The sequence below is a fragment of the Brachyistius frenatus genome, unplaced genomic scaffold (genome assembly GCF_029030835.1).
Source record: "Brachyistius frenatus isolate BFR_SWC_R1_liver_20210118 unplaced genomic scaffold, ASM2903083v1 Contig_293, whole genome shotgun sequence".
In the NCBI taxonomy this organism is placed as follows: Eukaryota; Metazoa; Chordata; class Actinopteri; family Embiotocidae; genus Brachyistius; species Brachyistius frenatus.
This window is the reverse complement of record NW_027210892.1, coordinates 274,614-289,900: the sequence shown is the minus strand read 5'-3', so window position 1 is coordinate 289,900 and position 15,287 is coordinate 274,614. Positions and strand designations below refer to the sequence as shown.

At 44.1% G+C, this 15,287-nt stretch overlaps 1 protein-coding gene across 1 annotated transcript in view; it reads right to left on the bottom strand.

Moving 5' to 3' along the window:
• myo15b (myosin XVB) overlaps positions 1–15,012 on the bottom strand; it is a 61,304-nt gene extending 46,292 nt beyond the window's left edge. The window contains 15 exon segments of the mRNA XM_069722469.1: positions 455–550; positions 627–750; positions 2,334–2,392; positions 2,486–2,599; positions 2,669–2,830; positions 4,551–4,664; positions 5,696–5,759; positions 5,875–5,978; positions 6,065–6,158; positions 7,897–7,971; positions 8,111–8,220; positions 8,860–8,923; positions 9,089–9,153; positions 12,695–12,871; positions 12,951–15,012. Coding sequence (XP_069578570.1) covers positions 455–550; positions 627–750; positions 2,334–2,392; positions 2,486–2,599; positions 2,669–2,830; positions 4,551–4,664; positions 5,696–5,759; positions 5,875–5,978; positions 6,065–6,158; positions 7,897–7,971; positions 8,111–8,220; positions 8,860–8,923; positions 9,089–9,153; positions 12,695–12,871; positions 12,951–14,966 — 3,438 coding nt within the window. The 5' untranslated portion in view covers positions 14,967–15,012.
• Between the last annotated feature and the right edge of the window lie 275 nt (positions 15,013–15,287).

Sequence of the window (15,287 nt, the reverse complement as noted above, 5' to 3'; positions counted from 1 at the left end):
ATATTGACCTTGACCTCTGACCTTTGATGACCAAAACCTACTCACTTCATCCTTGAATCTATGTGAATGCTTGTGCCAAATTTGAAGGAAATGCTTTAAGGTGTTTTACAATAGGAAAGATGAGAGGTCAACGTGACCTCTGACCACCTAAATTGAATCACCTCATAAAGAAAGGAAACATTTTCCAAGTGTAAACAATAAAGGATGTTCTAAGAATTCAAGGATTGATGGAGGAGTCCTCGCAGTCAGGTAACTGGTAGAAAAGACAAACAGCGTCGTGCTGGAGGAGTGCAGGTGAAGGGAATTCCCTGGAAACCCAAAAGTTGTTCTTATCAACAGATTAAAGCTGATCAATCAAGCGTTAGTAAATGAGTTCATGACGAAGCTCCATGTCGTAGCAACATGTATAAAGGATGAAGCACCAGGATGGTCAGCTGGTCTTCATGGATCTGACCTGCTCCTGAGAAATCAGCGCCTTGTGGACGAAATGTTGCAGCTGCTCGTTGGCGAAGTTGATGCAGAGCTGCTCGAAGCTGTTCACGCCGAGGTCCTGCACGGGAACACAGAGGAGCGCTGTGATGTCATCGGCACACACACGGGACGCACTACGTCGGCCGGACACCGACCTCGAAGCCGTAGATGTCCACGATGCCCACGGTGCTGTCCATCTCCGTGGGACTCAGCCAGTCGTTGATCTGCTCCAGCAGCCAGTCGAACAGCACTGAGTACAAGGCTTTGGCAATGGCATCTCTGCAGAGGGAGAACAGAGGACAGGAGGACCAGCTGACTTTCTGTGAGGAGAATATAAGCAGGTAGAGATGAGGAGTTTAAAGAAAGAAGACGGGGATCACAGCTTTTAATAAAAGACGCTATTAAGTGGAATTATGGGAACTGTAGCTTGACTCTGGTGGTTCCTGCTGGTTCCACTATTTCAGTGATATTCATATATACTGTATATTGATATAAAAACACTTTTAGTTGATGGCTATTTAAAAAAAATCTAATGTCTCTGTTTGTGTCTTAATTATTGAAAGTTTCTGTTTCAAATATAAATGTATTTAAAGTAATAACTTTCTGAACACTGCAGAAAGGGCTGATGGATGTTAAACTTCAGAGTCTGTCCTGGTTGTGGATCAGCAGACCGACCGCCTCTTTGTATCAGGAATGACCAGAAGAAAAGCTTCCTTTGTGGGTTTGCAGGGTTTGAATTTCCAGATTTAAGGACATGGGAAAAAGGATTGCTTCATTCAGAGTGACTTTCTGCCCCGAGTGAAGTATTTCAGGAATCCTGTGGTTTTGTTAGAGAGCGATAAGATTGAATGTGAGGTTGACAGACGGACAGGTGTGTCATCAGCAGGAATGAATGAATAGAGAGCTGACCCTGAGAAGACAGCTTGATTTAGTGGATGATGTCCCTCCCGACAGGTGAGGCTGAAAGAAAGATCACTGACACTGTGAGGGTGGAAATGATTTCTTTTCACAGGGCGGCTGGTCTTTTAAAATTTAAAAGGTGATGAGCTAAAAACATCTGGAAGAAGCTGGAAGTAGAACAACTGCATCTTTTCATAGACAGTTGAGGTGAATCCAGCATCTGATTAAAAGATTACATGGTACATTCAACTGGAAGTAGATGATCCATCAGACCCAGAACACACCCGTTAGTTTGTGAACGTTACGAATCCTCCAGTTCAGATTCTGTCCGTCACCATCTTTGCTAGTTCGGAGCGGTTTAGAGCAGGAAGTGACCATATTTTGACGAGTTGCGGGAGGAGCCAGAGGTGGATCTGACTGATCTGATTGGAAACCTGACGATACTACGTCCCTGTAAATCAAAACCTGTAGTAGGTCGAGTATCTACATGAATCCAGTATAAACTCAGCCTTAGTTTATGAATCCAGATCAAGTATCAACCAACAGTGACGTCATTCGCCTCCAGTTCAGATTCTATATGTAGCTGTAACCTGACTGCACCACAGGCCTGTCAATCAAACAGACACGCCCCCAAAAACAGGTCTTCTTGAATCTTCTTTTCTAATGAATGAGGGATTATTTTCAGATGGACCTCCAGAAAACTAATAAGAAGGAGTGACTTTAGCTAACAACACCGAGATAACTGCATTGGAACCATTTTTCAGACTTGGAAGCTACAAACACTTTTATATCCAGTCCATGGTGTAATTACATGTCCAATTTAGTCCTGGCATCAAGAGTCTTTGGATGTGACTGGATAGGTGGACCTCTGGCCTGCAGCAGCAGGTATCAGCCTCCAGATGTGTAGCAGAAAAAGGTTTCAGTTTGTGGTTACCAGGCTGCACCGATCAACATTTCCTTACCTCGATTCTATGGCACTTTCTACAGACAGGGGGCAGTAGATCCTGTCGTAGGTGGTCTCCTGTGGACAACAGACGTGATCAGTGTCCACACATGCAGGGATATGAATATTAACTCGGCAACAGGCCTGACGGATGAAGGAGAGGATACTGACTGTGACTCTGTGAGTGATGACCGTCTGCAGCGCTTCGGAGGAAATCTGCAACAAGGAGCCGACCCTGCGGGCCTCGGCCTCGCTGAAGATACGCGCCACCTCGAACGACTCACTCTGAAAATATACAATTCAAGACATTAATGTGTGACTCGTCTAGAACCTCCCATCCCCCCAAACACACACCTCGTACGAGCTAAAGCAGATGTTGCCCAGCTGCAGGATGGAGGACAGGATGGCCCAGATGGTGGAGATCTGATCGGCATGGAGACCGATGGTCTCGAAGCATTGAACCAAAAGCTGGAAGTCCTGTTTGTCCTGTTTCCCCCTCAAATCACAGGCTCCACCCTGCAGGAGGACGGAGAACAATAAATACATAACTCATATAATGAGGGAAATAAAGGGAAAAACAACGAGGGGTGATGAAAAGGTTCTGAGACGCTTCCTGTTGCACACAGAGAGCAGCGCGGTGATGAGCAGGTGGAGGTTATCACCTTCTTCACCAACTGTTCCAGGTGATGTCGCCTGATTAACGTCAGCACCTGACTTACATGTTTATGATCACTGGAACGTGATCATTTGTGGTTCCAACGTGGAACCAAAACTGGAAATGTTTCATAAAGCCTGTTGTAATTAGGTGGTGAAATGTTTTAACCCTCATATCTTGGTCATCGTTGGGGCGAACCATTCATGCTATACTGTATCTTGGTTTTTTTTCAGGACAGTCTGGGTTATCCAAATCTTTCATCATTTGATTCGATAATACTTAAATATTTATATATTAGCCTTTATAGCAAGGAAAAAATTATTTAGTTTTATGAAATTGTTGTTTTTACATACAAAATATTGTCAGTAGAGATATTTTTTTATAACTGTGTCGAGGAGATTGTCTGGATTCTGTGAATATATGAACCATGTTTGTGGGACACTATGACTCAGCAGTTTGAACAAATATCTGCTTTGTGCCTGATAGAAAATAAATGTCCAAACAGGGAGTCACACTCAGAGCACACGGCCCTGTGATATGATAATAACTCAGCTGTAAAGTGGGCAGACTAATAGGTTATTATTATTATTTTTCATTCAAAGTGTGATGTAACGTCAGCCCCGTGTTACAGAGGTCAGAGGTCAGCTGTGATTTCAAAATCACAGCTGCGAACCACCTGAACTGTGGTGCCATGGCAACAGGTTTCTCAGACAACGTTGAAAACAATTGAGTTTCTCGCCCATGAAAACACAATCAGAGTTCCCTATCCTCACGACTTATCGAATTTGGTTCTCTGCAACTTCTTTCTGTTCCCCACAAATTTGACACAAGATTTGGTGTGCACTCTGATTTAGTTACAGGTCCGTGTTGAAAGTGCAAATTATCACATAGCAGTGTAATCCAGGTGTTAATGGTGCGTTCAGGCAGCTGAGAAGTGAAAAAGTTCTGATTTGGTAAACTCAAACTTCCCAGTTGAGAGCGTTCGCATGACAACAACAAAGAGGCAACATGGCAGCTACCAGGAAATCTGCTCCATATCTGCTGTCTGAATACAGAAAAGTGACAAACAATGTTGTCATCACCAACGTAGACCTTCACAGGGAAGAAATGGAGTCATTAATATTCACACACTTAATTTTTATGCGTCGTTTTTAGCAGATAACATTTAAAACAGCAGGCACACAAACGGCTTCAGTGGTAAAAGCCTGCTTTAACTAGTAAAACCGAAATTAACCATGAAGTGAATTATTTTGTGCTGAGCAGGTGTATCTCCACCTTTCACCACTAACGTTGGCATGTCCAGTGACGTCACACCGACTTCTCAGAGCTCTCAAAAATCTCAGACTTTCCCAGTTCGACAGGCGATCAGGTGATTTCTTCAACTCAGAGGTCGGAACTTTCTCACTTCCCAGTTGCTCATGAACGCACCATAATGATCAAGCGAAATAACTTTGAATGCTTACTCACAAAGGTTATTATTTCCTCCCGCTCTGTGTGCATCACTGCGCTGCGTTCAACAGGAACAGTCTTTAAACTTTCTGATCACCTCTCATCATGACGGATGTGCTCTGTGTGCTGTACTTGGTTTAAGTAGTAATACGTCTCGGCTCCCTGCAGGTAGAGCTCCTGTTTGTCCCAGTTGTTCATACCTGCCAGCAACTCATAGAAAACATGGTAGTTCCTCTCTTCGTGGGCCTACATGGGAAATGAGGGAAGAACTAGACAGTGACATCAACTGGAGTCACGACTCGTGTTCTTACAGAGTAAAGTACCCTGCAAGAAACAAGAATGACAATGAAACATGCTCCCAAGTAGAAATTTGCAGCTAAATACTTCATGTTGACAGGAAAACATGGAGCAAAAAATGGAGAACCAAAATTACTCTTGATTCTCAGTCCAGGACAAAGAATTAAGAACCAAGACAAGGTAAATATTAGGGGCTTTGTGAGATTAGCGGTGCTTTGAGCACCGATGCTAGCAACAGCATACTAACATGCTCACAATGTATTTTGCAGCTAACGTTCACCACAGCTGTCATTTTAGTTTAGCTAATGAGCACTAAAAACAAAGTACGGGACTAACATTAATCATGCAGGTAATTAGTCTTCAACAACGGTAGTGGACAAATTGAAAGTTTGACATGTTGATGGCCCAAGAGGAAAAGTCAGGGCTACACCAACATCATTAGGATTCATCCCCTGGAGACCATGAATGATCCTGCCAAAAGTTGGTCCAATCCATCCAGATGTTGAGAGATTTCGTTTCAATATCTGGAAACTCCGTGAAAAGTCAGGAGACTTGTGTCAATACCTACCACACAGTGTGGAGATATTTCACCTGATAACGGGAAACTCTGACCTCCTGGGGGCGCTAAAGGAAAAGGTACCTGCAATATACACCTGTGGGCAATTCATTTAGCATGCAGTGAAATATCTGAAGGTTCAGTGTGAAGGGTTCAGGATCTACTGGCAGAAATGGAATAAAAGCTTGGTGGACAGACCCAAACCTCGTCTCTAACATGTCTAAAAAACTGAGAGTGAAAAGCCATTTGATAAGTTTTATAGGAGCAGGTGTCCTGTATCATTCAGTCCTGCATTCATCCTCCAAGATGCAAACACAATCGACCAGAAACACATCTTTCATTTTCCTACAAGCCACTACAAGTATGCGAGCGATACTAGACAAAGAGTCACAATGCAGGTGCACACCTCACTCAGCGTCCTCACCTGAAAGACAACTCTGGACTTCTCAAGGAGGTATTTGGACAATGAGGTCCCTACAACAACTCCACTGTTAACCAAGAGGAGAGACAGCAGAGAAATAAAACAGCTGTGACAAGTCTCAGTAGGCAGAGCGACAAAGAAACAGAAACATCCACAGATGAAGTGATGTTTGGTGAACTCACTGGAGAACGTGGATGTGAAGGTACTTGCCGAAGCGGCTGGAGTTGTTGTTGAGGATGGTCTTGGCATTTCCAAAACTCTCGAGGATGGGAAAGACCTCCATGGGCTGGTCGAGGAGGAGAAAGAAAGTGAATCGGAGACGAAAATGGTTGTGTTTGTGTGGTGCTTCCAACTAATTCAATGTGTCCACACCTGTCGGAGGTTGTCGTTCCTGCCCTGATACATAGAACTGAGGTAGTGTACTATCAGCTTGGTGGCTTCGGTCTTCCCTGAACCACTCTGGCCACTACACAAGAAGCAAAGCATTGGACAGTTCACTCAGTCATAGTAATCCATCCAATAATTGTTGAGACATTTCAGCTCAAAAACATCAAACTGCTGACTGACTTTAAGGCATGCTGACAATATTCTACGTTTTGATTAATGTCTGAAGAAAAAAAAAATGCATCAGCCCACCTCCCAAAACATTGAGCTCCAAGTCCATCAGTTCCAACGGAAGATTTAAGTCTTTAAAAACACCTCACAAATATAAAGATGGGTTTGAACAGTTGGTTTTCTATTGATCAGAATTTTTTTTATGGGTACAGTGAACCCTCGTTTATCGCGGGGGTTACGTTCCAAATAGAGACCGTGATAGGTGAAATCCGTGAAGTAGTAACCTTTATTTTTTTTACAATTATTATACAATGAAATACTCCATAATACATTGAAACCAAAGAACAAAACCTTTTTACAAGCCCAAGCATTTGTTTAACAAATAAAAGTACTGTATAAATGGTTTTTTTTTACAAATAACTACTGTACTGTAAAATAATAATTTGAATCATCAATACGAACTGAAGGCTTCAAATTGCTGAGATCGGCACCGCCCCACTGCGACCCGAGTCATTGGATTAGAACGGGAGGAAATGAAAAATGATTATGAAAACAAATACAAAGTACAGTAGGACAAATAGTGACTCGTGTATTTCACTGCTCTTCTGACTGAGCCGCTGCATCCTGACTCCGCTCTGCAGCGGTTCTTTCTTCTAAAGCCGGCGGTGCAGGTGTGGTTTTTCAAGAGAAGAACATAGTTATCGGTAGTTGTTGTCGCTCTTTTTTCTTCTGGGCAAAAAGATTCTTATAAACCGACATGCCACCATCGATTATTTTTAATTTGGCAAGCTGTTTTACGTACGTGTACATATTAAACCGCAACGTTATTGACAAACAGGTAGAGAAGAAGCGGAGAGACTGTTTAGCCAATCAGAATGCAGAACACAATGCACGATGCAAATCCGTGAAGCAGCGAGACCGTGAAAGGTGAACCGCGTTATAGCGAGGGGTCACTGTATTTGCTATCATCCATATGAAAAGCACAGAATACCATTGTTCTCCCAATCATCAACCATCAGTGATGCTATCAACCATCAGTGATGTCATCAATCATCAGTGATGTCATCGTTAGTTTGTGAACGTTATGAATCCTCCAGTTCAGATTCTGTCCGTCACCATCTTTGCTAGTTCGGAGCGGTTCAGAGCAGGAAGTGACCATATTTGGACGAGCTGGGGGAGGAGCCAGCGGTGGATCTGATCGATCTGATTGGAAACACGACGATACTACGTCCCGCCCACCGATAGCTGTAACCTGACTGCACCGCAGGCCTGTCAATCAAACAGACACGCCCCCAAAAACAGGTCTTCTTGAATCTTCTTTTCTAATGAATGAGGGATTATTTTCAGATGGACCTCCAGAAAACTAATAAGAAGGAGTGACTTTAGCTAACAACACCGAGATAACTGATGGACACATTTTATTCACTTTGGATTTGATGAGAGAAGTTGAATGGGAGTCTATGGAGCCGGAGGCTTTTTGGAGCCGACCTCTAGTGGCACTCGCTGGTATTGCAGCTGAATCGGAACCATTTTACAGACCTGAAGCTACAAACACTTTTATATCCAGTCTGGTCCTCACTGGTGATGTACTGTAATAGTAATACAGTAATAAATAATAAAATATGTTAAACTGGTATTAATATTAGTACCTTATGATGATGCACTGCTCCTGCGTGGATGCCTGAGAAAGACTGAAGGCTGAGTCAGCGATGGCGTACACATGGCTGAAGCACAGAACAACAGATCATCAAACACTAACAGTACAAGGGGGACAGATGTTATGAAGGGACTCAAACCTGAAGACACATGCTGCCAGTTGTAACGAGAGACTAATGTAGAGCAGTGAGAGAAGCGTTTGCTCACGGTGGGTTCCTCTGCTGCTCTTTGCCCTGGTATTTCTGCCTCAGCTCTTCTGTGTAGATGTTAAGGGGCTTGAAGGGGTTAATGGACAGCAGCATGTTTCCAATGAAAGTCTGTGAAAGAAAAATAAAAGTAAATACACAGAAACAGATCATCTAGTTTTGAAACTTTAGCTAACAACACCGAGATAACTGGTGGAGACATTTTATAATTTATTTATACTTTGTATTTGATGAGAGAAGTTGAATGGGAGTCTATGGAGCCGGAGGCTTTTTGGAGCCGACCTCTAGTGGCACTCGCTGGTATTGCAGCTGAAGACACTTCTGGGTCAGAACCATTTTACAGACCTGAAGCTACGAACTCTTTTGTATCCAGTCTGTGTGTTTGACATTTGTGTAAACTATTGTCGTAATTAGTGCTTTACAAGTTAATTATTTACTGGGTAAGATCATTAAATTAGCTAAATAAAATGACAAAAATCACCCCCAAAATACCCCCCCGCCCCCAACTTTGCCACCATCAGATAAATCTGGGAATTCGCAACACTGATTACTATCATTTTCAGTATGGTATTAAAAATATTTGTTATTATTATTGGTTTTAGGGAGTTATTGATGTAAGATTGTCCTGATGTGCATTCGAGAGTTGAAATCCTTCAGATCACAGTGAACATCATAAATTCTACTGTTATTTAACGGTATTGTACTTGCTGTATGTAAATAATCAAGGATCAGGACAGTAACGACACTTACATAAATACAGTCACGATGGAATCTCTTCTTTAGATTCAGAAGCACAGAGCTCTCACACACCTCTCTAAAAACACAAGACAGACAGCGTGAAACTGGGCACAGTTACAGTGTACAGTAAATACTGTGTGTGTGTGTGTGTGTGTGTGTGTGTGTGTGTGTGTGTGTGTGTGTGTGTGTGTGTGTGTGTGTGTGTGTGTGTGTGTGTGTGTGAGAGAGACTATAAATTCACTCCAGCTGAGACAGATCCTCCACTTCATCCACCTCCACAGCTCTCCTGCTGCCAGGCATCACCACCTGAAAAGGCACAGACATGAGCAGATATGAGAACAGGTCTGCTCCTACCTTCTTCTTCCAGTCTGGTTGAAAGTAAATTAACCTCCTCCAGAGGCCTTAAAAGGTTTACGGTGTGTTTTGTTTAACTGCTAGTGGTCCTCTCTGCTCGTAAGCTTTCCACAGCAAGTAATCAATCCACTTATAGCAGTGCAGCGATGTGATAGGTGATATTCTGCAATCTCATAGCAGCCTGCTGCTGCATGCTGTATGCTCCATTGTAGCTGCAAAGACCAGGAAATAAATAAACCAGCAGCAGGTCTTTTATAGCCTTTTGTTTTGGGCGCACAGCGGCTGAAAGTGATGAAGTAGAACTGATATGCCGACGCTCCAACCCTCAGACACGAGACAACGTAGAGGTACTTTTATGAACTGGAAGTAAAGTTGGTCTCTGTGACTTTAAACACTCACAGACAAAGTGAATAAGGTTGATCACCTCATGCAGGCTTTGTCTTGGAATTTTGGAGACAAAAAAAAGGCAAAGGATAGAGAAGATGCATGGCAAGTTCAGTGTAAGTAAACACCTTTAAGTTTTGTACACTTAAGTGAAAAAAAAAATCTTAAACTCAAATTTGAAAAACTAAAGTGTCCATAAGAATTAAAATTTTACACCAAGACTGACAGTTTACGACACGTCCCCATATTGAGTTACTGTCTTGGTGTAAATATGTTTAAATTGTCTTTAATGGTCTGTCAGCTCTCTTTTTCCTCCTCTGTCACAGGCCTTTTATTAAAGAACATCGTTCACTTCTTTTATTGTGGACATTAAATTTCTAAATATATTAGTATATTTGACATCTATATTGCGGTTAGTGTAGATCAGGGGTCGCCAACCTTTTTTCCTCTGAGAGCTACTTTGTCCAAATGAAAGTTTCCGAGACATACTCATGTTTAGTAACATTTATTCACATGGCTGAGCTCCACTCAAACCAGCTGAATGAGCTTCTTTGATGTGAACAATACCATTTTCTGAGGGGTTGGGGGAAGAGCACGTTCCAGGTTGCGGTTTCTGTCCTCTGATCTCTGTGTTGCTGTGTTGGTGTACTTGTGTACTAACTCTCTTTATTCTGAGTGCATCAGTGTGTTCTCACTGTCAGTACAGAACCATCAGAACACTACCAGTACCAGGATGAAGCACTCAGAACGCTCCAAAAAATAAACTCTGGACACTTTCCACCCTAAACGGTCGCCATCTTGGCTCTGTAGAGGAAGGGGCGGGGCCACTGACATAAAGCATTTTCAAATTAAAGCGTCTGAGGAAGCTGCAGCTGTTCCTGAACACAAAGTGGTTCTTTTCCACTGCTGCTGCTGGACAGAAGAATCAGTGTGTTTATTGAGTGTTAAACAGAGGAAACATTAGTCTCACTCAGGGAGGACCTCAACCGTCAATATACCAGGGCTGCCCACCCTAGTAAGTCTACAGTGCATCCGGAAAGTATTCACAGGGCTTCACTTTTTCCACATTTTGTTATGTTACAGCCTTATTCCAAATTTAATTAAATATTTTTTTCCCCTCTAAATTCTACACACAATATCCCATAATGATAACGTGAAAAAAGTTTGTTTAAAATTTTTGCAAATCTATTAAAAATAAAGAACAAAAATATAACACGTACGTAAGTATTCACAGCCTTTGCTCAATACTTTGTTGAAGCACCTTTGGCAGAAATTACAGCCACAAGTCTTTTTGAGTATGATGCTATAAGCTTGGCACCTATTCTTGGGCAGTTTCTCCCGTTCTTCTTTGCAGGACCTCTCAAGCTCCATCAGGTTGGATGGGGAGCGTCGGTGCTCAGACATCTCCAGATCTCTCCAGAGATGTTCAATCGGGTTCAAGTCTGGGCTCTGCCTGGGCCTCTCAAAGACATTCACAGAGTTGTCCTGAAGACATTCCTTTGTTATCTTGGCTGTGTGCTTCGGGTCGTTGTCCTGTTGGAAGATGAACCTTTGACCCAGTCTCAGGTCCAGAGCGCTCTGGAGAAGGTTTTCATCAAGGATGTCTCTGTACATTGCTGCATTCATCTTTCCCTCCATCCTGACTAGTCTCCCAGTTCCTGCCGCTGAAAAACATCCCCACAGCATGATGCTGCCACCACCGTGCTTCACCGTAGAGATGGTATTGGCCAGGTGATGAGCGGTGTCTGGTTTCCTCCAAACATGACGCTCGGCATTCAGGCCAAAGAGTTCAATCTTTGTTTCATCAGACCAGAGAATTTAGTTTCTCATGGTCTGACAGTCCTTCAGGTGCCTTTTGGTAAACTCCAGGTGGGCTGTCATGAGCCTTTTCCTGAGGAGTGGCTTCCGTCCGTCCACTCTACCATACAGACCTGCTGGGTGGAGTGCTTCAGAGATGGTTGTCCTTCTGGAAGGACCATCGGGTTCTTGGTCACCTCCCTGACTAAGGCCCTTCTCCCCCGATCGCTCCGTTTGGTCGGGCGGCCGACTCTAGGAAGAGTCCTGGTGGTTCAAACTTCTTCCATTTACGGATGATGGAGGCCACTGTGCTCATTGGGACCTTCAATGCTGCAGAAATGTTTCTGTACCCTTCCCCAGATCTGTGCCTCCATACAATCCTGTCTCGGAGGTCTACAGATGATTCCTTGGACTTCATGTCTTGGTTTGTGCTCCGACATGTCAACTGTGGGACCTTATATAGACGGTGTGTGTCTTTCCAAATCATGTCCAATCAACTGAATTTACCAGGTGGACTCCAATCAAGTTGTAGTAACATCTCTAGGATGATCAGTGGAAACAGGAAGCAGCTGAGCTCAATTTTGAGTGTCATGGCAAAGACTGTGAATACTTATGTACATGTGATTTCTTTTGTTTTTTAAAATTTTTAATAGATTTACAAACATTTCAAAAAACCTTTTTTCACGTTATCATTATGGGGTATTGTGTGTCAAATTTGAGGAAAAAAATGAATTTAATCCATTTTGAAATAAGACACAACAAAATGTGGAAAAAGTGAAGCGCTGTGAACACTTTCCAGGTGCACTGTATGAATTGGAAACATTGCATATTATTCGAGCTTTTGGTAAGCTACTCAGAACCTTTAATGCCATCAAATTCATATATATGAGCATATATTATTCATAAATCAGTTTCAACATTGGATATGTTGTCTTTGTTAAATTTTCTATTAAATATGAGTTTACATGATTTGCAAATCATTGCATTCTGTTTTTGGTCTGCACTTATTTAGCGCTTTGTCTCCTTAGTGGTCTTAAAGAATTTACACTGTTTCTCATTGAAACACATTCACACAATAATGGAGCGGAGCTGCCAGGCAAGGTGCTTTCCATCAGGAGTACATTCACACACCAATGGTACGCCATCGGGAACAACTAGGAGTTCAGTGTCTTGCCCAAGGGAGGAGCTGGGGATCTAACCGTCATATATAGGAGCATTTCTTCTCCTATCCAACTGTTAGTATTTTGAGGGATGTAAAGAATATTGTAGCATCTAAACATTGCTATCATATATTAAAATGGAGTAACGATACCTGTGTGCTGACTAGTCGGCTCTCTAGCATCTCCTGGGTGGGGTCCTCTGATTCCCAAGGTCCCCTGCCATTGTGGGCTGGGATGGTCCTGGCTTGGCCTTCATCGTTATAGACTGTCCACTTGGTGAGCTTCTCCACTGTCTGATGGGGCAGCAGGTTCTCAGCACGCAGCCAGTCCTGCAACAAACACAAAAAAAAGACTTGGAAGAAGCCTCGGTTAACCCCGAAAGTCCACCACCAAAAGTGTAACCCATACCTGAGGGTCCCCACTCATCCGGGGGTTTCCAGTCCAGTGCACCTCTGGTTGAGTGATGGTATATACCCCTCCCTCGCCCATCAGCTGGGCCACTTCCCTGTCTGCTTCTTCTTCATACAAAGACCGAACACCTGACACACTGGCCTCCCCATTTATGAAGGGCTGAGCAGTGGACCTGTGTGTCCCAGTTGCACCTGGTCTCTCTGGGTCCGGTCCCTTTGTTCTTATCGCTCCACCACCCATCGTTCCACTTGACAAGGACATCTTGGTCAGGTTGATCTGAGAAGGGTTCAGCTTCCCTCTTGCAGCTTGTAGCATACTGACTCCATCTTGATTTTCCAGACCATCTCTCCTGCTTCTGTCCTCAGTGCTGGATGGTCCTTCTGGTGTACCACTGGATCCACGGCTCCTTCCGGAAACACCCCCACCTGATGTCAACCCTCCTGGCAAAGGCTTCTTTAAGGACTTCAGGAGGCTGAGATCCGGTTTGACAGGAAGTACAAGCTTGGCACCGGGCTTTGGGGGTTTGGGCTCTGAGGTAGTGGGTTCTCCTGGTGGACCCGATGGAGTCGACGGTCCAGGAGTTGCCTGAGGTGCCTCAGCTGTCATTGCCTTGCCAAGTCTGTTCATCCTGGGGAGTACCACAGCGTATTTGGCTTCCATCTCTTTCTCTCCATTCAGAGCTCCTTCTTCTGCCGCCTCGCCTGCCTTCCTCTGCAGCCCAACTTTCTCTTTACCCGTTCTGTCGTCCAGGGAGCTCTTGCTTTTCTTACCGGCCAGGCTGGTTTTACTGGCAACTCTCATGGCCATCCTGTGTTTGAAGATATTGCCTTTAGACTTTCTGGGGATTTGTTTTTGTTTTATGGCTCTGATGGAGAGCCAGCGTGAAACCCCGATGGCTTTAGTCCAGGCAGAGAGCTTCTGTCTCAAGTTTAACTCCCGTGGCATTTTCTTTTGAATCCAACCGGTCACTCTGCGAATGGTCGTCATACCTTTTCTTCGTGCTATCAAACGTTCCTTAGCTCTGCCGGACGCCCCACCAGCAGCCTCACTCACTGACGCTTCCTCGTCAGACTTCGGTAACATCTTGTTTGCTTTGTGTTGGAGAGACGTCACCTTGACTTTTCCCAAGAGGAAGCTCTGTGACAGCCCTTTGCCGACCGATCCAGTGCTCTGCTGCTCCTCCAGCTCCAGAATGCCCTTGAGCTCTTTACCTTTGGCTTTGAGAAGCATCATTCGGTTTTGGCCCGTAATGGCTTTGGCCAGCATCGGTTCAGCTTCCTCCTCTTCCTGATCTGCATCGGCTTCTGCAGGAGAATGTCTCGCTTTGATAATTTTTGGTTGAGCGTCCTCGGTTGCAGAGATTGTTTTGTCATCCTTCTGCGGCTTCTTTTTGTTCTTCTTCTCTTCCTTGGCTTTTAGTTTGGCTTCCTTTTCTAACCTCTGCTTCTCTGCTTTGGCTCTTTGTTTCTCTGCCTTCTCAGCCTGCTTATCTGCCTTCGTTTTCTTAAACATCTTGTATTTGCCTTCTTGTACCGGCTTTGAAGGACGTGGTGTCTGTCTACGTCGTCTGCAGGCTTTATTGCCGGTTGGCTTTTTGCTGTCCTCCTGGGTTATCTCCTGGTACTCACTCCCATCACTGGTGACCGTCTCAGATACTTCAACTTCATTTTCTCCATTTTCTTCTTCTACTTCTTCAGTGGATGCAACAGGTTCGACCTCAGATTCACTTCTGCTGGATTCGGCATCCTCTTTGTCTGACAGCTCATGTGCTGACGGTTCTGTCTCTCTTCGAGTATCCGATGCCTCTGCCTCCTCGCTGCTCTCTTCACTCTGCGGAGTCTCAGTGGGCTCTTCATTACTGCCCTGCTCCTCCTCCTTCTCATCGTTACTCATTTCCTCTCCTGTCGCCTCCGCTGAGCTTCCTGCTTCGCTCTCTGATTTGTCCTCCTCACTGTCTGTCACTTTGTCACTTCTCTTGTTTTCAGGCTTGGTGGAAGGTTTGTTGTTGGTCATCTCTCGTATGGTTGGGGGTGTTGCTGGTGGAGATTTGGAGGTCTTGTTGATGCCCACCTCTTTTTTATGCTGAGGTTTTGATCTACCATTTGCAGTTTTTCTGTTTCCTGCTTGTTTGTGTGGTTCCTCTTGTTCGGAGTCTCTCTTTTTCCTTTGACCCGCTTTATTCCTTTCATTTCTGTTGACTTCATTCGGCTCCCCATCCTTGACAGATGGTGCAGTGCCTCTTCTTTTTTGTTTCCCGTTAGGCACTTCAGAGGGAGGCTGAGATGCTTTGGAACCTTTCTGTCTCACATTTTTCTCTTGAGTCACTTTTCTTTT